Source organism: Xenopus laevis, chromosome 4S, assembly GCF_017654675.1.
Source record: "Xenopus laevis strain J_2021 chromosome 4S, Xenopus_laevis_v10.1, whole genome shotgun sequence".
Lineage (NCBI taxonomy): Eukaryota > Metazoa > Chordata > Amphibia > Anura > Pipidae > Xenopus > Xenopus laevis.
The window spans coordinates 35670510-35692432 of record NC_054378.1 but is presented as its reverse complement, the minus strand read 5'-3'; the positions used below and the strand labels follow the sequence as shown (position 1 = coordinate 35692432).

General features: G+C 40.1%; 1 protein-coding gene across 1 annotated transcript; it reads left to right on the top strand.

Annotated features, from left to right (window-relative positions):
- The first annotated feature begins 10551 nt into the window (after positions 1-10551).
- On the top strand, positions 10552-20167 carry clec3a.S (C-type lectin domain family 3 member A S homeolog). The gene is made up of 3 exons (XM_018259921.2): positions 10552-11579; positions 13813-13890; positions 19305-20167. Exons 1-3 carry the CDS (start codon positions 11465-11467, stop codon positions 19691-19693), a joined length of 582 nt encoding a protein of 193 aa, XP_018115410.1. The 5' UTR covers positions 10552-11464; the 3' UTR covers positions 19694-20167.
- Positions 20168-21923: the final 1756 nt, after the last annotated feature.

Sequence of the window (21923 nt, the reverse complement as noted above, 5' to 3'; positions counted from 1 at the left end):
TTTAACCCCTTGCACTCAGCGGCAGATCTCCACCCTCACTCACTGGAAGTGGTTAAATCAAGTACAGAGAGGAAAACAAATTAATGATTAATATTTTAGGAGATTATTGCTTTGGTGTCCTGCCACAGAAATCCCTGGAGATTTGCGCACCAATTCCTTGGTGATACAGGGCTCGTTTGTGATCTACAAAGGTTATTTGTCATTTTTAGTCAATTAACACAAAGGCCAGCTCCCCAGTAAGCATTGGAGTTTGTTCAGGGATGAGCTGTTTTTGATTGGAGTATGAGCTTCTATTGCCTGTTTAGACTTTTAGCTTGTTCTCTCTTTAGGCTAGGGTCAGACATTTGTAGATCTTGGCCTGCATTTTCATAGCTTGGCTTATAATTCTCAAAATGTTATGTTAAAGGGAGCATTCTCTTATTTTAGTGCTCATTCAGAGAGCATTCTGTCCTGGCTGTGCTCTGAACGTTGTGCCAGATATAAAAAAAGGAGAGTGTGGTCAGCGAGTGCAGACAAGGTCTGTCCCTAATGCCTGTCAGGTTTCAGATTTTCCCACACACTCTCAATATAGTCCCATGACACTGGACTTATCAGGTACACTTTAATGGGTGTCCAATATCAGTCCAGTTCTTTGCTTGAAGCACCCCAGGGCCTAATACTACCCCATCTGTAACCCATGGGATACCCACCAGAAACCTACTGTCACATGGGACAAGCCCAAAACACAGAGGGATTGACTGGGTTCTGGTCTAGGCATTTTCCTGCCCATAACATCCACCTTTGGCATCAAAACTAGCCCTCAGCTACTCAGGTGTCATAAGGTCTTACCGTATGAGAAAAGACCAAATTAGACAGCCAGGCAGTCCAAGTCAGTACCAGAGAACAACTGCAGAATCATGAGACAAGCTCAAAATCAAGGATAAGCTGGGGTAGGAAACATGGGACAGGACCAGGGAAACAGGAATCTGGGAATAAGCAAATTCAATCTGCAACGAGCAGTGAATTAGCACAGAGTTGGGGATTATATAAGCAGCCTGATGGCAAGCTCTCAGCACCTGTGGCCAAATTAACAACAGCCACAGCCTACCTGAAAAGCAAAAACACAAAACCAAAAGAACACAGCATACTGTATACAAGGAGCTTTTCTGAGCAGCAGTAATTCATGGTAATCAGCAGGTCAACTGTTTTAAGCCAGACATGATGTTACAGCTACTTCCACTAACTCCTTGTTGTGACTAGAACTGCTTGTTCTACCTGATAGGGATGTAGCGAACGTCGGAAAAAAAGTTCGCGAACATATTCGCGAACTTGCGTCAAAAATGCGAACGGTTCGCGAATGTTGCGAACCCCATAGACTTCAATGGGAAGGCGAATTTTAAAAGCTAAAAAAGACATTTCTGGCCAGAAAAATGATTTTAAAGTTGTTTAAAGGGTGCAACGACCTGGACAGTGGCATGCCAGAGGGGGATCAAGGGCAAAAATGTTTCTAAAAAATACATTGTTGACACAGCGCTGCGTTTTGTGCTGTAAAGGGCAGAAATCACACTACATTTCTAAACCTGTGTAATAAACTGCTTTAAAACGTCCAGCGTCTACATGTAAAGGTTACAGCCTGTTCACACGCAAAGACGAAACGCAGCGCTTACTGCAACGCAAAAAAACGCAAAGAACTTTAATGAATGATACCGTCAAGTGAGCAAATAATAGTTGTTAATTACTAGTTGAGCTTGTCACCTCCAGGATGTTCGTCCTGTTGGTGGCAATATTTCTGTAGTGGTGTGTTTAGCAGTCACCGTGCTTGTGCGCACGTGCACGGTCAGGCAGAGGTAATTCCATATACAGTGAAGTGAACCAAAAAACACTGATTCTGCAGTGTGGGCCCAGTTTTGGTCTACTTTATTGATCACCTGCGGTGACAATAAAAGATGCGATTTTGCCACTGTTGCAGAACCCTGAAAAATTAGGCATGTGTACTTTCCTGAAAAATTATGGTTTTTTTGTCGCAGCCACTGAAGCACAGAGGCCAGAAAAAAATATGCCATATAAATGCTAAAAATAGTCGTTTTTTTTGTCGCAGCCACTGAAGCACAGAGGCCAGAAAAAATATGCCATATAAATGCTGAAAATATTCATTTTTTTTTGTCGCAGCCACTGAAGCACAGAGGCCAGAAACAATATGCCATATAAATGCTGAAAATATTCATTTTTTTTTTGTCACAGCCACTGAAGCACAGAGGCCAGAAAAAATATGCCATATAAATGCTGAAAATATTCTTTTTTTTTTTTGTCGCAGCCACTGAAGCACAGAGGCCAGAAACAATATGCCATATAAATGCTGAAAATATTCATTTTTTTTGTCACAGCCACTGAAGCACAGAGGCCAGAAAAAATATGCCATATAAATGCTGAAAATATTCTTTTTTTTTGTCGCAGCCACTGCAGCACAGAGGCCAGAAAAAATATGCCATATAAATGCTGAAAATATTCATTTTTTTTTGTCGCAGCCACTGAAGCACAGAGGCCAGAAACAATATGCCATATAAATGCTGAAAATATTCATTTTTTTTGGTTGCAGCCACTGAAGCACAGAGGCCAGAAAAAATTTGCCATATAAATGCTGAAAATATTCTTTTTTTTTTGTCGCAGCCACTGAAGCACAGAGGCCAGAAACAATATGCCATATAAATGCTGAAAATATTCATTTTTTTTTGTCACAGCCACTGAAGCACAGAGGCCAGAAAAAATATGCCATATAAATGCTGAAAATATTCATTTTTTTTTGTCGCAGCCACTGAAGCACAGAGGCCAGAAACAATATGCCATATAAATGCTGAAAATATTCATTTTTTTTGGTTGCAGCCACTGAAGCACAGAGGCCAGAAAAAATATGCCATATAAATGCTGAAAATATTCATTTTTTTGGTTGCAGCCACTGAAGCACAGAGGCCAGAAAAACTCAGGATTTACCTGGATTCAAATGAAACCAGTAGGGTTTGCACCCTAGTTTGTAACGGTGGCGGAGGGAGGAGGACGCTAAAGGACAGCTGTGTGTGGAGTCATGAGGCGTGCAGAGAAGGACAGCTGCATGGGGAGTCAGAAACTCAGAACAAGTCTTCCGGCGTGCAGTAACCCTCCGAGATCCACCCCTCATTCATTTTAATAAAGGTCAGGTAATCCACACTTTTGTGACCTAGGCGAGTTCTCTTCTCAGTTACAATCCCTCCTGCTGCACTGAAGGTCCTTTCTGAGAGGACACTTGAGGCGGGGCAAGACAAGAGGTTCATGGCAAATTGTGACAGCTCTGGCCACAGATCAAGCCTGCGCACCCAGTAGTCCAGGGGTTCATCGCTCCTCAGAGTGTCGATATCTGCAGTTAATGCCAGGTAGTCCGCTACCTGCCGGTCGAGGCGTTCTTTGAGGGTGGATCCAGAAGGGTTCTGGCGCTGCCTTGGACTGAAAAACATTTGCATGTCTGACGTTACAGAGTGGCCAAAGTGCTTTGTCCTTGCAGGTGCGCTCGTGGCAGGATTACTGGCACCTCTGCCCCTGGAATGTTGATGAGTTCCTGAAGTGACATCACCCTTAAAAGCATTGTACAACATGTTTTACAGGCTGGTTTGTAAATGCAGCATCCTTTCGGACTTGTGGTATGTTGGTAACATTTCTGCCACTTTATGCTTGTACCGAGGGTCTAGTAGCGTTGCGACCCAGTACAGGTCCTTCTCCTTAAGCCTCTTGATACGGGGGACCTTCAACAGGCATGACAGCATGAAAGACCCCATTCTCACAAGGTTGGATGCAGAGGTATCCATCTCCGCTTCCTCGTTATCAAGGACTGCATCATCCACTGTCTCCTCCCCCCAGCCACGTACAAGACCAGGGGTCCCCAAAAGGTCACCACCAGCCCCCTGGGAAGCCTGCTCCTGTTGGTCCTCCTCCTCCACAAAGCCACCTTCCTCCTCTGACTCCACTTCTGACACCTCTCCCTGCGTTGCAGCAGGTGCCTGGGTTCGTTCTGGTGATTCCGACCAGAAATTGTGCGCTTCCTGCTCCTCGTCACGCTGGTCTACAGCCTCATCTGTCACTCGTCGCACGGCACGCTCCAGGAAGAAAGCAAAGGGTATTAGGTCGCTGATGGTGCCTTCGGTGCGACTGACCATATTTGTAACCTCTTCAAAAGGGCGCATGAGCCTGCAGGCATCGTGCATAAGCACCCAGTAACGGGGGAAAAAAATCCCCAGCTCTGCAGATCCAGTCCTACCACCCAGTTCAAACAGGTATTCGTTGACGGCTCTTTGTTGTTGCAGCAGACGTTCCAACATGAGGAGCGTTGAATTCCAGCGAGTCTGGCTGTCGCAAATCAAACGCCTGACTGGCATGTTGTACCGCTGCTGAATGTCAGCAAGGCGTGCCATGGCTGTGTATGAACGTCTGAAATGGGCCGACACCTTCCTGGACTGCCTGAGAACGTCCTGGAATCCTGGGTACTTCGAGACAAAACGTTGGACTATTAAATTCAGAACATGTGCCATGCAGGGCACATGTGTTAAATTGCCCAGTCTCAGTGCTGCCAACAGATTGCTTCCATTGTCACACACCACTTTTCCGATCTTCAGTTGGTGTGGGGTCAGCCACCGATCGGCCTGTGACTGCAGAGATGACAGGAGTACAGATCCGGTATGGTTTCTGCTTTCCAGGCACGTGATCCCCAAGACAGCATGACAACGGCGTACCTGGCACGTCGAATAGCCTAGGGGGAGCTGGGGGTGCACAGGTGTGGAGGAGGAGGACCCAGCAGCAGAGGAGGAAGAAGATGAAGAAGACGAGGTAGAGAGCGAAGGAGGAGTAGAGGTGGTGGCAGAACCGCATGCAATCCGTGGCGGTGACACCAACTCCACTGTCGTTGTTGAGCCACACATTCCCTGCTTCCCAGCCATTACCAAGTTCACCCAGTGGGCAGTGTAGGTGACATACCTGCCCTGACCATGCTTGGAGGACCATGCGTCAGTAGTCATATGGACCTTTGGCCCAACACTAAGTGACAGAGATGCGGTGACTTGGCTCTGCACATGGTGGTACAGGTGTGGTATTCCCTTTTTTGAAAAAAATTGCGGCTGGGTACCTTCCACTGCGGTGTCCCAATTGCTACAAATTTGCGGAAGGCCTCAGAGTCCACCAGCTGGTATGGTAAAAGCTGGCGGGCTAAGAGTGCAGACAAGCCAGCTGTCAGACGCCGGGCAAGGGGGTGACTCGCAGACATTGGCTTCTTACGCTCAAACATGGCCCTCACAGAAACTTGGCTGGGGGCAGATGACTGGGAATGGGAACTGGTGGTCAAGGTGGAAGGCGGAGTGGAGGGTGGTTCAGACGGGTCAAGGACAGCAGAGGTAGAGCAGTAAGATGCTGGACCAGAAGGAGGGTGGCTTTTAGTTTGCCTGTTGCCTTTGAGGTGTTGCTCCCAAAGTGCTTTGTGCTTGCCGTTCATGTGCCTTCGCATAGAAGTTGTACCTATGTGGCTGTTGGGCTTCCCAAGACTCAGTTTCTGACTGCACTCATTGCAAATTACAACACTTTTGTCAGAGGCACACACATTAAAAAAATCCCACACTGCTGACCTTTTTGAAGCTGGCAATCTGGCGGTAACAGTAGAAGTTGGCGGCGTTGGCGGCAATAGCGGGCGCGTTGGCCGGCTGACCACAGGTGCCGATACATGTTGTTGCCCTACTGTTCCCTGCGAGCTGTCCTCCCTGCTTCTTCTAAGTCTTATTCTCCTCCTGCCTCTCTGACTCTCCGTCTCTCCATCTGAACTATCCTCCTCTTGCTCTCTTCTACTGGGCACCCACAAAACATCAATCTCCTCATCATCATTCTCCTCAGATGCATCAATTTCTTCTAACAGCTCACAGAAGGAAGCAGCAGCGGGGACCTCCTCATCACTCATTATGTCCATCTCTGTTGTGTTCTCTGCCAGAATTAAATCTGGTGTAACGTCCTCATCTCCTTCATCTTCTTCTGCCAATAATGGTTGCGCATCACTCAGTTCAAGAAACTCATGTGAAAATAACTCCTCTGACTCCAGTGAAGAAGGGGCGCCGGTGGTGGAGGAAGTGTTACGTGGGGTGGCCATAGCAGTGGAGGATGAGGATGTTGTGGTAAAGTTAGAAACGGTAGAGGATGGGGTGTGCTGTGTAAGCCAGTCAACTACCTCTTCAGCATTTTGGGAGTTCAGGGTCATTGCCTTTTTAAAACTGGGCAATTTCCTAGGGCCACAGGATAGCATAGCAGCACGGCCCCTAGTGCTGCGTGGCGGCCTGCCTTTGCCTGGCATTATTTTTAAAACAACAACAACAACTCAGGTGGTGTTTCTGGAGACGGTATTATTATTGATATTTAGACAGTATGTGAACAAGCTCACACAGCTAGGTGGCAGTTGTTTGAAAATGAAGAACACACTGGGCAAACAATGCCTACAAGGTCAACGTATACACTACTACAGCAGTGGATACGGAATATATTATTGCTGCTTGAAAAACGTCACTCAGGTGGTGTTTCTGGAGACGGTATTATTATTGATATTTAGACAGAATGTGAAAAAGCTCACACAGCTAGATGGCCGTTGTTTGAAAATGAACAACACACTGGGCAAACAATGCCTACAAGGTCAACGTATACACTACTACAGCAGTGGATACGGAATATATTATTGCTGCTTGAAAAACGTCACTCGGGTGGTGTTTCTGGAGACGGTATTATTATTGATATTTAGACAGAATGTGAAAAAGCTCACACAGCTAGATGGCCGTTGTTTGAAAATGAAGAACACACTGGGCAAACAAATTGAAACAATGCCTGCAAGGTCAACGTATACACTACTACAGCAGTGGATACGGAATATATTATTGCTGCTTGAAAAACGTCACTCAGGTGGTGTTTCTGGAGACGGTATTATTATTGATATTTAGACAGAATGTGAAACAGCTCACACAGCTAGATGGCCGTTGTTTGAAAATGAAGAACACACTGGGCAAACAATGCCTACAAGGTCAACGTATACACTACTACAGCAGTGGATACGGAATATATTATTGCTGCTTGAAAAACGTCACTCAGGTGGTGGTTCTGGAGACGGTATTATTATTGATATTTAGACATTATGTGAACAAGCTCACACAGCTAGATGGCAGTTGTTTGAAAATGAACAACACACTGGGCAAACAATGCCTACAAGGTCAACGTATACACTACTACAGCAGTGGATACGGAATATATTATTGCTGCTTGAAAAACGTCACTCAGGTGGTGTTTCTGGAGACGGTATTATTATTGATATTTAGACAGAATGTGAAACAGCTCACACAGCTAGATGGCCATTGTTTGAAAATGAAGAACACACTGGGCAAACAATGCCTACAAGGTCAACGTATACACTACTACAGCAGTGGATACGGAATATATTATTGCTGCTTGAAAAACGTCACTCAGGTGGTGGTTCTGGAGACGGTATTATTATTGATATTTAGACAGTATGTGAACAAGCTCACACAGCTAGATGGCAGTTGTTTGAAAATGAACAACACACTGGGCAAACAATGCCTACAAGGTCAACGTATACACTACTACAGCAGTGGATACGGAATATATTATTGCTGCTTGAAAAACGTCACTCGGGTGGTGTTTCTGGAGACGGTATTATTATTGATATTTAGACAGAATGTGAAAAAGCTCACACAGCTAGATGGCCGTTGTTTGAAAATGAAGAACACACTGGGCAAACAAATTGAAACAATGCCTGCAAGGTCAACGTATACACTACTACAGCAGTGGATACGGAATATATTATTGCTGCTTGAAAAACGTCACTCAGGTGGTGTTTCTGGAGACGGTATTATTATTGATATTTAGACAGAATGTGAAACAGCTCACACAGCTAGATGGCCGTTGTTTGAAAATGAAGAACACACTGGGCAAACAATGCCTACAAGGTCAACGTATACACTACTACAGCAGTGGATACGGAATATATTATTGCTGCTTGAAAAACGTCACTCAGGTGGTGGTTCTGGAGACGGTATTATTATTGATATTTAGACAGTATGTGAACAAGCTCACACAGCTAGATGGCAGTTGTTTGAAGAACACACTGGGCAAATAATGCCTGTTAGTGCACTACTATTGGTGCACTACTATGAAGAACAGCAAACAGCACTGTACACGTTAAAGAACAGTAAGATAAGTAAAATAAAAAAAAAATTATATGTATATTAAAAAAAAAAAATTCTCGGGTTGGTGCTGCTGAACTACTAGGAGCAGCACAGTAGCACACCAGTCCCACTCCCCAACACTGCTAGACTAATAGCACTGGGCTCTTATAGTAGCAACTAGCAAAGTAAAACAACAAAAAAGAAAATAAAAGCAGTCCTTACAAGGACTATTGGGTTATTACAGCAGTCAGCAGATGAGATCAGAAGAGATCAGTGCCCACAGCAGGCAGCTACATACAGAGCACTGCAGTAGAAGGTAGATTACTAGCCAGCAAAGCTACCTAACCTGAAATGTCCCTCAAATCCCTGCAGACTTCTGTCCCTCCAATACAGAGCAGTATCAAGTAGATTACTAGCCAGCAAACTTACTATCAACTGTCCCTCAAATCACTAACAGCTCTCTCCCTACACTAGCTCTTCCAAGCACACACAGGCAGAATGAAAAAACGCTGCAGGGCTTCAGTTTATATATGGAAGGGGAGTGGTCCAGGGGGTGTGGGGGTGGTCCAGGAGGGACAGCTTCCTGATTGGCTGCCATGTATCTGCTGGTCTGGGGTGAGAGGTCAAAAAAAAGCGCCAGGTAAGGCGAACCCAAAATGGCGAACGTCGCGCGACGTTCGCGAACATTCGGCGAGCGCGAACAGTCGATGTTCGCCGGCGAACAGTCCACGACATCCCTACTACCTGACACTGCTACAGGGTGCTCTTACTGAACTACCCCTGTCTTAGTTAGACCTTAGCCCTTTTCACATATAGGGGCAAATTCACAGAAATTCACCAGCGACGGCTTCGCTCACATGGCCACACTTCACCAGGTGAAAATTCGCCAGGACAACGCTAATTCACTAAAATGCAAAGTTGTGTCCAGCCGCCGAACGTTGGTGAAGTTCCGCTAACGTTAATTCAGCAACCAAAGCAAAGTTGCGCAAGCGTTGGCTAATTTGCATATGGCAGGAAGTTAATAGAACCTTAATCAAAATAATAAAAAAAAAATTATATTGCCCTACACATGAGCCCAGTGTATAGTTTATGTGCCATATGTAAGGAAATGTAGGCGGGAAGCCGGGTACCCTAAAAAAAAATACGATCTTTTGTAGCCTATCACCCAGAAAAACTGAAAAGTCACCAGCGTTTTTTGGGACTTTTTTTTTGAGGAACTCCTATCTACTCTATTGCACTTCGCCTGGTCTTAGGTGGCGAAGGCAAGTCTGGCCAAGAGGTAACGTTCAATAAAATCCGCATCTAAGTGAATTTACGTAGTTACGTCTATTCGCCAGAGCGAAAATTCACCTGGTGTTAGAGTGCGAAGTGGCGCTACAGTCTTTCTGCTTCACTAGCGAATTTACACCAGTCCCGAAATGACGTCACGCTGGCGAATTTTTACCAGTGTTAGTCACTTTGCCCTTTAGTAAATTTGCCGAATAGTGTTGGCTGTAAGTTTTCAGTAAACTGGCTTCTGCTTCAACCCTTCCTTCCCATGATGCACACTGTACAAGGTGACCTGGCTCCTTTTATATCCTCATTTAAAGGGGAACTATCGGGAAAATGAAAATGTAATATTAGCTTCAGCAATGTACTGTTTCTCATCAATCATAATCAAGTTTATCTTCACTATTACTCTCTCAGCATCTGTTTCTCCTCATTCTGTCTTCATTCAGGAGTTGGGTGTCAGATGAATGATCCAATATATCTTATAGGGGGACACCTTTTGCCTAGAAGATGTATTAGAGCTTACTCTATTAAAATCACCAGAAATCCTGTCTCTCTACATGCAGGATTTGTGCAAAAGGCAGTTATTTTGTTATATTTTGTTTATACTAGAATCATTTGAGTAAGCTCTAATACATCTGCTAGGAAAGGAAGCCACCCCTAGATATATTGGATCATTCATCTGACACACTGCATCAGAGGTGATGTGCTCCCCTAGTAAATCCACTTAAATACAAGAAAACCAACATGACTGACACTTAAATGAACATTTCAGTGTGAAAATAAAAACTGGATAATTAGATAGTCTGTCCAAAATAAAAAATGTTTCTAATATAGTTAGTTAGCCAAAAATGTAAACTATAAAGGCTGGAGTGACTGGATATCTAACAGAACAGAACACAACTTCCTGCTTTTCAGCTCTCTAACTCTTAGTTAGTCAGCCACTTAAAGGGGGGCCACATGGTACATTTCTGTTCAGTGAGTTTGCAATTGATCCTCGGCATTCAGCTCAGATTCAAAAGCAAACAGTTTTGACCCATATGGTCCTCCACTAAGTTACTGATTGGTTACTGCCTGGTAACCAATCAGTGGAAACCAAGAGAGCTGCAAAGCAGGAAGAAGTGTTCTGTTATGTTAGACATCCAGTCACTCCAGTCTATATACATTACATTTTTGCATAACTATATTAGAATTCAAAGTCCAATTAAGGAAATTAGGTAAAGGCACTGGCCTAGCCACACGACAGAAATAATGCAAATAGAAGAAATGAACATCAATACCTTGTCTGCTGCAAACTAAGTGTTCCCAAAATGTATTCCATGGTCCACTTTACAATGCTCAAACGTTTCGTGACCACATGGCCCTTCCTCAGTGACAAAAAAACCCAGAGAGACTGTGCAAATTTATAGGCAAATAAATTGCCACCCCCTAGTGGTGGTCAACAAGTGCATGTAGATAAAAAAGATATTTAATTTTTTTTGTCTATTTTGGATTGAATCCATAATCATGTTAGCAACATCACATAATATTATACGACAGATTCGCAATCATACGAACTGTCAGCGGGCCCGAGGGGGTGCGGGCCCTGGTGCACCTCCTGCAACCCTGGTAGTTCCGTCACTGAACTGAAATAACTGACTTTTTTTTAACCGTATCCACCTCTCTGTACCTCTTTGCTAAACATCCCTTGTAAACACTGTCAGTTCTTCCTATGTCCACTGATGATACAGTAGTAAATGGGAGGCATTCATTCAGTGAAAACTGACTGCTTGAGAAAGGCAAAAATATGAAGACAGTGCAAATAAAAATATCAGAAGAGCATGAGGAACAAGAAGGTACCTTGTACTCTTGGCCAAGTAAGTATTTAACACATTCATAAGCAAGGAGCAGAGCCAGCTGTGTCAGAGCTGACGTGAAGCAGCTCTATTTGAGTTGGTCTCATTAGCCAGGTCCAGCTTCCCCATTACTTTCTTTAGGAACCCTGTAAAAGAAGCATGGCGCAGGCTGGACTTCTCATTTGTCTCTTCATTACCATACTACTTTTGGATCTGACATGCACACAATCTGCCAAATTAAAGACAAGGAAGGACCGCAGAACTAAAGAGAAAGGCGAGTATATGTGGCAAAGTAAATAAATAAGTTCTATATTTAACTGGGGAAACCTGTATATTAGTGCAGCTGTCTTCATTCAACAACAGCCTTGTTTGAAGAATAAACAGACATTATTATACACAATGGCCATAAAGTGTATGCTAAGACATTTTAACATAGTTTGCGTTCATATTTTATCCTTACAGTACATCAGTATCATTTTTATGTGTCCGGGTTAATTACAGACAGCAAGCAGGTTCTCCGTGATACAAGACTAATGCCAACTGCTCTGGTACAGGTTACTTTTAAAAGATGTGCTTGTCAAAATGTAACTTAGGACCAAGGGATTTATTTAAAGTTAAATACAGAAACAACATAGGTTTTTGCATTTTAAAGTGAGCTCAGTTAAATGAACTTCACTGGGGTTATTTATGGGACAAGGGCAAATGCTACTTTGGCACAGCTGGCACGTGATATTTTATGGTGCACTAGTCAAAGTATCAGAATTCTAATGCCTGACTATGGCGTTGTTAGTGAAAGGGATGTCTTGGTACCTGGGCACTTCATTGTGATATTTTAACTTTGAATAACAGTTAAAAGTAAAAAATCTATAGTTTCATATGCCGACTAGGGTTAGTGTCTGTTAAAGGAGTTGTTCACCTTCCAACACTTTTTTTTCAGATCAGTTGTTTTCAGATAGTTCACCAGAAATAAATACTTTTTTTTCAGTTACTTTCTATTTTGTATTTGTGACCATTTTTCTAATATTGAAATATAAAGTTTCATTCTTCACCTTCTTATGTCTTTCTAAAGCCGCTCTGGGAGGGGGTCACTGAGTTTAATTAAACTGTAATAATTGATACAATAGTTGTTAATATTCCATAGATGCTGCTGAGAAATGTATAAACTAATGAACATTTTAACAGTTCAGAATCTGCACCTGGATTACTCTGCTCTCAGACTGAAACAGGAACATTAAAATGTAAACATCAACTCAGTTATTTCTGCATTTTGTTATAGAACGCTGTTGCATAAAACTGTCCATTTAGCTTGCAACTGTTGCAGAACTCCAAACGATCAAACTCTAGTTCTCTTAAAGTTTGGGAACAGAGGCTGATCTTCGACAAGATCTTAGACATTGTCTTATATTGCTGTAGATCCCAAACATTGGGGGTCACTGGTGCAGTGGAAGAGGGGCTCAGTCTGAAGGCCAATTATGGGAGATTTGGGAATAATTCATATTAGCCCTCCTATATATATATATATATACAGTACCTGAAACTCAGCTGGAAGGCAATATTGGATAAGGTTTATCTATATAACATTATCTACCTGTATAGGCTAGCCATCAATTATATAGTGAATAAAGTACTCCCTGTTTGAAAATATAAGTACAGGTATGGGACCTGTTATCCAGAATGCTCGGGACCTGGGGCTTTCCAGATAACGGATCTTTCCATATTTTGGCTCTTCATACCTTAAGTCTACTAGAAAATCATGTAAACATTAGGGGGCCGATTCACAAAGGGTTGAATATCGAGGGTTAATTAACCCTCGATATTCGACTGGAAAATAAAATCCTTCGACTTCGAATATCGAAGTCGAAGGATTTTAGCGCAAATAGTGCGATCGAAGGATTATTCCTTCGATCGAACAATAAAATCCTTCGAATCGAACGATTCAAAGGATTTTAATCCAACGATCGAAGGAATATCCTTTGATCAAAAAAAGTTAGCCAAGCCTATGGGGACCTTAGGATACTGTTTTTTATTACAGAGAAAAAGGTAATCATTTTTAAAAATTTTGAGTAATTTAATAAAATGGAGCCTATGGGAGACAGCGTTTCCGTAAATTCAGAGCATTCTGGAAAACAGGTTTCCGGATAACGGATCTCATATTATAAGTCAACGAGGAGTTCCATGACCATATCAAAGCACAAGGCTGAAGGTCATGGAACTCCGAGGTTACTTCTAATATCCTCATATTTTCCAACAAGGGGTACTTTATTTATTATAAAACACAAGTTTTAATGAATCATGTGACAAAAATGACATCACTAAGCTCCGTTTATAACTGATGACATCACTGAGAACCATTTATAAGAATATAATTTACAGGATATCATGGCTTTTGTGTATTATATTTATGATTATTTTTGAGCCTAAGGTGAGCCTTTCATAAATTAAAAATGGAAAAGATAATATTCTTGCAAAACTCATGTGTTTGTCTGTTTTTTTTTTTTTTTTGAAAGATGGTGATCTGAAGACACAAATTGACAAGCTGTGGCGAGAGGTTAATTCTCTGAAGGAAATGCAGGCATTGCAGACAGGTAGGACCATAAATATAACTCAGACCAAACATGGTCCTGTCCTTAGAATATGGGCTTGTTGTGTCTTTTTTGTTTCTAAATCTAATATTTCCTAGTTTATTAACACTTGAGTTAGTGCATTTACCCATAGCAACCAGCACATATATATTTGATCTACTGAAGGCAGAACAATGAAAGCATATTTCTGAGTGGTTGCTGTGAGTGACTGCCTTGTAAATTGCTACTGTAATCTTACTAGAGTTTCATTGTTGTGTCAATATCCCCATTAAGGGGCATATTTATTAATACTGGAGAAAAGAATCGCCTGTGATGTTTCCCATAGCAAACAATCAGATCTTTCCTTTTGTTTTATAAATTGTAGGTGACTGTTCTAATCTAATAGTTGATTGGTTGTTATGGGCAACATCACCGGTGATGTTTGATTTAAGTGTTAATAAATATGCCCCTAAATGTTGACTTATTGTTCAGTGTGGTCCTACTTGATGTAGCTGAATTCAGTATTCTGCAAGCTTATAATGTTTAAGCAACATTTAGCATCTGTTAACATATAATGGTAATTCTAAACAATTCTCAAACAGTCCTATATTCAATGTGTAAATGCAAATTTGCAAATGAGTATTGTTTCTGCAACAATAAATGATAGATTTATACATATACATAAATATGTATATATATTTACAAATATAATTGAATCAATACTTCTGAAGGTGTTATATGTTTCTATTGCAAATGATCCACAATATAAAAGCAAAATTCAGACTGTCAAGTACATATTATACAAAAAAACCCTCACAGCCCAACTTTCTTTAATTGAGACAATATTCTTAATTATTTTTCATACTTCTAAAACCCTGCTTCATGCCTTTGTAGGGAAAACACATAGTCAGGTTGCTCAGTACAGAAAAATTATTTTAGCCTTTACAGTACATCCCTGTCCAGCAATAACATTTCAGTAACCACTTGAAGAAAGGAGGATTATGTACTTTCAGTGAATCTTTCATGAATTTCAGTACAGATACTTTTTATTAGTTATTTACCCAGGCCAGACTACATGTTCTTTGTGTTGGCTCTGAAATAACTAAATCACAGTAACTAAAAGTCCTCCGAATTTCATGTTGTCAGCTTGACCTCCAGGTGTAGTTGTGCCTATTGAGTAATTTACAGGAGCCACATTAGAGATATTATGTAAGTTCCTACACTGTATATAAATCTTCATTGAGTGTTATATTTAGAGATTTTTGAAATATAATAAAAATGAAAGTATCATCAACAGCCGAAAAGAACAGAAAAGACATATGACTACTGATTTGTTAAAAAAGTATTTTGAAGTATTTGTATGCATAATATTTGCTTAATAAATTGGTAAGAGTATTCATTTATTTATTTTAAGGTACCTAAATTCTTTAGAACACAAACATTGGTAGTCACCCCTAAACACAAAGTACAGGTATGGAACCTGTTAGCCAGAATGCTCAAGACCTGGGGGTTTCCGGATAATGGATCTGTCTGTAATTTGGATCTCCATACCTTAAGTCTACAAAAAATAATTTAAACATTGATTAAACCCTGTAGGATTGTGTTTGCCTTGAATAAAGATTCATTATATCTTAGTTAGGATCAAATACAATGTACTGTTTTATTACTACAAAAAATGTAATTATTTGCTTAAAAGGGAGTCTATGGCAGATGGCATTCCCTTAATTCTGAGATTTCTGGATAATGGGTTTTCAGATAATGGATCCCATCCCTGTATTAACTTTCATATCGACATCCAGCAAAGACGGCTTTTGTTCAGAGTGTACACAAGCAATTACTTGGCTCAACAAAGAAGGTTCACTCTCCCTTTTTTTCTTTTTTCTTTTTTTTTGTAGACAAGCAATTGTTTGTTTTACCCAGAACAAAAAAAGTCTAATTAAAGAAAATAATGAAAGGCACGTCAGTCTCATAAACAAAATAATTGGTTAACTCCAAAGTCAAAACAAATCTAGTTATAGTTGTTAGCAATATAGATACACTGAAAAGTTAGGTAAGGTATCCATAAACCCAAACTGAAGGATCACTACATGCATTTATATTTTTTATAGACTCTATCATTGTTAACATCCAAACCAGAGGGTCACCACTCCTGTTATTTCAGTAGTATTCCTTACAGGGAGGCTCAGTAGTCCCTTAGTATCAAAATCCATGTCTATGGCCAAATCCATTTAGGTATCAGAGGCAGAAGAAGAATCCTAGTTTCTCTAAGCTCTGTTTCCTGACTATAGGGGGAGTTGGATGTAGTGTTTTGCAATATTTGTGGCCCGTGGATGATCCCCATCCTATTTGGGTTACATAGTTAGATCAGGGTGAAAATAAGACCAAAGGTCATCAAGTTCATCCCTCCAAATGAAACCCAGCATCCACTCATACAAATCCTGACTGCTCCATACACCCACATAAACTATATACTGTATACTCAAACACTACCTATAGATTTTAGTATCACAATAGCTTTGGATATTGTGCTTGTCCAAGAAATCATCCAAGCCACGCTTAACAGAATTGGCCATCACAACATCATCTGGCAGAGCATTCCACAACTTCATTGTCCTCACTGTGAAGAATCACCTATGCTGCTCAAAATGAAAGTTATTTTCCTCTAGTCTAAAAGGGGTGGCCTCTGGTGCGGTGATCCTCTTTATGGGTAAAAAGGTCCCCTGCTATTTGTCTATAATGTCCTCTAATGTACTTGTAAAGTGCAATCATGTCCCCTCTCAAGCGTATTTTTTCCAGAGTACACAACCCCCAACTTTGACATTCTCCCCTCATAATTTAAGTCTCACATCCCTCTAACCATTTTAGTTGCACGTCTCTGCACTCTCTCCACCTCACTTATATCCCTCTTAAGGACTGAAGTCCAAAACAGGTGAGGCCTTACCAGGGACCTATAAAGCATAATTATGTTTTCATCCCTTGAGTTTATGCCCTTTTTTATGCAAGACAGAACTTTATTTGCTTTAGTAGCCACAGAATGACACTGCTCAGAATTAGACAACTTGTTATCCACAAAAAAACCTCTAGATCCTTCTCAGTAAAGGAAACTCCCAACAACACACTACCGTTTTAGTGTATAACTTGCATTTACAGTATATTATTTTTGCCAAAGTGCATAGCCTTGCATTTATCATTATTGATTTAACTTTAAACTTACATTTTAGAAAAACTATAAAAAAATAAAAGATGGAAAGCAATTTAAAAAAGTATTTGTTTATGGTGAACAATCTGAAAATAGCTGAACTCAAAAAAATGTTTGGAAGGTGAGCAACCCCTTCAACTTTATCTTAAGTTAGTATTAGCCAGTTTTCCTTGTAACAGAGGGACATCCTTAGCTGGTAAACTGTATGCTCACTCAGCTCCCCTTGTCTACTTTAAACACTCCTCCAACCTCTTAACCATTCTTTCCCCTAGCACAGTGGACCCCCTTCCATTAAGGTGTAAGCCGTAATAGGTTGTACCCCAAGGAAAAATCATCCCAGTGCTCTAGGAACCCAATCCCTTCCTCCCTACACCAACACTTGAGCTACACATTTAGCTCCCTAAGCTCCCACTGTCTTCCTAAACTTGCACATGGCATGGCAAAATTTCAGAAAAAATTACATTGGAAGACCTTCCCTTAATCTTAGACCATAGATCCCTGAACTCACTCTTTTAGGTATTTTATCTACCATTAATTTTGTCGTTAGTACCAATATATACGAAGACAGCTGGTATTGTCCAGCTAGGGTTGCCACCCTTTCTAGAAAAAAATACCAGCCTTATTATATATTTATCTCTTTTTTCCCCTATTAATAACATTGGGATCAACCATCATTTTTACTGGCCAGGCCGGTAAAATACCGGCTAAATGGCAACCCTATGCCCAGCCCCACTCAATAATTTGTCTGCCTAATCAGCCACAGATCAAAAAACTGGAATAAAAAAAATGAGGGCTTAGAACAAAACTTTCGACATAGTTTGAACCTTCTTTAGTTTGAAGCTCCTATGTTTGCAACTCCACTTATAGAGAACCCACTTAAAGAGCAAACACCGAAGAGAAGCTATCCACTACGCATGCTCCACTGGAGTCCCAGGGGTTCTATTTATACTGTCTGTTCAGGTGTACTAATCAAACCCCACCCACCTCAAACTGAGGGAAAATCACCTGCAAAGTAAAGCAGTTTGTGGAAAACTTGCTGTAAGCAGAATAGCACACCAAACTTTGCTGTTTAGCACCCAAGACAGAAAAAAACCTATAAAAATTAAACCACAGTACTTTAATTTACAACCCTTACTTTAAAATAACAGTTAATAAATACTTTTTTATTTTTTACTTTAGTTGCTTTCACCAGTCAGCAGCCTGTTAGTAATTGGTTTATTATACAGTATATCAGCACATTGGTTCACCACCAGGGATTTTCCATGCAGTTCATACTTCATACTTGCATGTCCAAATGATTGCCAACTAGGTTAACAACCAATGCCTTTACTCACTGTTGTTTGTCACAGTAGTCCAAAACTGATCAGTTTGGTTTATATATTGAAAAAAGATCATATGTAGTGATGGGTGAATTTATTCACGAGGCATGGATTTGTGGCAAACTTCTGCACTTCGCTGACTGCAAATGTTTTTGCAAAACTCGCCATGGAAATATTTTCTGTGACAAAATTGTCGCACATCAAAACTGACGCACTTCAAAATTATTTTGATGGCCATTGACTTTAATGAATTTGGACAAAAGATTTGCGCCTGTATAAATTTTCACTTGCGTCAAAATTATTTTGACGCCCATTGACTTCAATGAGTTTCATGAATTTTTCGCCGTTTTGTGAATTTTTCTGGAGTTTCGTGGATTTTTCGGCAAAGCGAAATGGGACAGACTTGCTTATCACTACTCATATGATATAAACACACTACATTCATATACTACAAAAAGCTAAAACTATTTTTAACTGTAGTAAATAAAGGATAGTCAGTTACATACCATACAGTTTAAATTATTTTTTTTTTTATGTGAAATTATTCTTAAATCTTAGAACTTAAATGTAGTTTGCTTCAGTTAGACAGGGTTAACAGCTTTAGAATAAGTTTCTATGTTAACTTTTAAACATCTATGGAACCACTCAACAGGATGGAAAATAAGAAACATTATGATTTGAATAGGTTGATCGCTTATTGTTTAACAAGCTTGCAATTGTTTTTTCTTCAGTATAATGGAAAAAGAAATGGAAAATGGAAAGAAATTTTTTTCTAAATATGTCTCATTACATGTTGTCACACTGATCTGTTGAGACATTAACAGCGAAACAATATGCAGATCAATCCAGTAGGGGAGATTCTATGTTTACAGCTCAGCTCTTGCCACATGGTAGGCTAACAAGTTGTTTTCTGTTAACAGTCTGTCTGCGTGGTACCAAGATTCATAAAAAGTGTTACCTGTCATTTGAAGAAACAAAGCACTTTCATGAAGCTAATGAGGACTGCATAGCCAAAGGAGGAACACTGGCCATTCCCAGAGATGCTGAAGAGAACAATGCTCTCCGGGACTATGGAAAGAAGAGTCTTCATGGTTCTGGAGAGTTTTGGCTGGGTATTAATGATATGGTAAATGAGGGAAAGTTTGTGGATGTTAATGGTGTTGCCATTACCTATTTCAATTGGGAGCGCCCGCCTAATGGGGGAAAGCGTAAAAACTGTGCTCTCCTAAATCAGGCTTCCCAAGGTAAATGGGTTGATGAAGTGTGTCGGAGTTTAAAGAAATATATCTGTGAATTTATTATCCCTTGAATGCTACATTTTGAGAAGCAAGGATTCACAGACCATGAATGATCTGTGAGAACATAAAACATATTTAGCCCATATTTACCAACATGATACCCTTACTTGGTGATACACAAGGAAACCATCTACAATCAACTGGTGAATTTTCCAGTTGGGCTAAATGTCCATAAAAAATAATAAATTTGGAAGTAGAGAAAAAACAGCCATAGTCTAGTGACCATGATAACAGAATAGAATAGAAATGTTCGCTTGAGTGTAACGAATATGTTGGTATTTGAAAAAGTAGATCAGTGTCTATTGAAGGGAAATCATGTTTAATTTAGGAATAATTAATTAAAAACAATATTTATTTAATTTAAAATGTTTTATCTCAAGTGGCCGAACTGTAGAATTTGAAAGTAAAATACATTTTTATTTTTGTTATTGTTTAAAGCTATATAAAAATATGTTCCCTGTTTGGTAAATTAAGCATTCTATAAATCTTCCTTTGTCAGTTGAATTCTTTATCTGAGAATCGAAATGTGATATTAAATGGTGTGGTACATTAAAGTACAGGTATGGGATTTATTATCCGGAATGTTTGGGACCTGGGGTTCCTCTGTAATTTGCATCATCATACCTTAGTTCTGCTACACATTAAGGGGCAGATTTATCAAGGGTCGAAGTGAATTTGAAGGAAGTAGAAAAATTTGAAGTAATTTTTTGGATACTTCGTCCATCGAATAGGATACTACGACTTTGAATTTACTTAGAATTCGATTCGAATAAAATAGTTTGAATATTTGAGTATTCGATTATCAAAGTACTGTCTCTTTAAAAAAACTTCGACTTCAATAGATCGCCAAATTAAACCTGCCGAAGTGCTATGTTAGACTATGGGGACCTTCTAATGCATTTTTTAAAGTCTTTGGAAGTCTAAGTAAAATCCTTCGATCGATCGCTAAAATCATTCAATTCGAACGATTTAATTGTTCGATCGTTCGATTTTACTTCGACCGCAAGAACCCCAAATTCGAAGAAAAAAAATTAAAGTATTTAAATCTGCCCCTAAATAACGATATTATTTTGCCACAAATATGGAATCATGCAGCTTATGATCAAATACAGGGTTCTGTTTTGTTATCACAGAGAAAATAATTTAATTAATTTGCTCAAAGTTAACTTTATGGGATGTGGTCTCCCCAGAGAGGTCTTGACATCAGGTTTCTGATAACAGATTCCATATGGAAAAACAAAAAAGTTATTTTTCATTTTTAAGGGGCAGTATACCCCTGAAAATATGATAATTAGTTCATCATATTATCAGTGCACAGGTAATTTCCCTGGTCAATGTACTACTGCTAATAAAACAAACGGGTAAAAAATGGTAGCATATACTGGTAATTTAATTCTCTACCTTGCAAGGATCAAACATGGTGTAGCTTCAGTTTCCCCTTGTTTCTCTTGTTTAGCAAAAAAAAAAAAAAATGATTTAGGGCTATGACACATGGAGCTACCTGTAGCCAGCTACTGGTTGTGGTTTCAAAATGTCAGAAAATATCCTGCCATAGAAAATATTGAGTACAAAAAAAGAGTTATAAAGGATTTATTTGTGCTAAATGTAGATAATTCTTAGAGATCTATAGGAGTATAGCTAACATGAAATCAAATTTGTGAAAAAAACTTGTAAATGCTAAAAGTTACTGTAAACAAGATCCAAAAATAATGAAACTAATTTAGTAAATTTATGAAAGTAAGGAATTTTATTGTGAAAAAAATAGCAAACAGCAACATTGGGACAGGTTTATGTAATTTTAAGTACAATGGGGAAATGTAATACAAACCGCAAATGGAAAAATAATTTGCATAAATGTTATGACTTTTTCAAATTCCCTCAATTCATTCTTTTCTTCTTGATCTAACAGGCTGAACCCTGCAATTTTGTGTGAGAATGTCTTAGGGTAGGACTCCACGAACGATTTTGTAGCGATCTGTCGCGCTGCAACAAAATGCATGCAACAAAACGCTCCAGCGTCTGCATCCGACAGTCGTGTCGCGTCGGATCAACGCTGCGACACCATGTGACAATTCTATCTCTTACCTTATTTTTGTCGCATGCGTTTTGTCGCAACACGTCTGATCGCTACAAAAGTGTTCGTGGAGTCCTACCCTTAGATTTATGGCCGTAGACAAAATAAATGACTTTCCCGAGGCATTTAAAAAATGCAGAGTGATCTAGCAAAATGAGGTGTTTGTT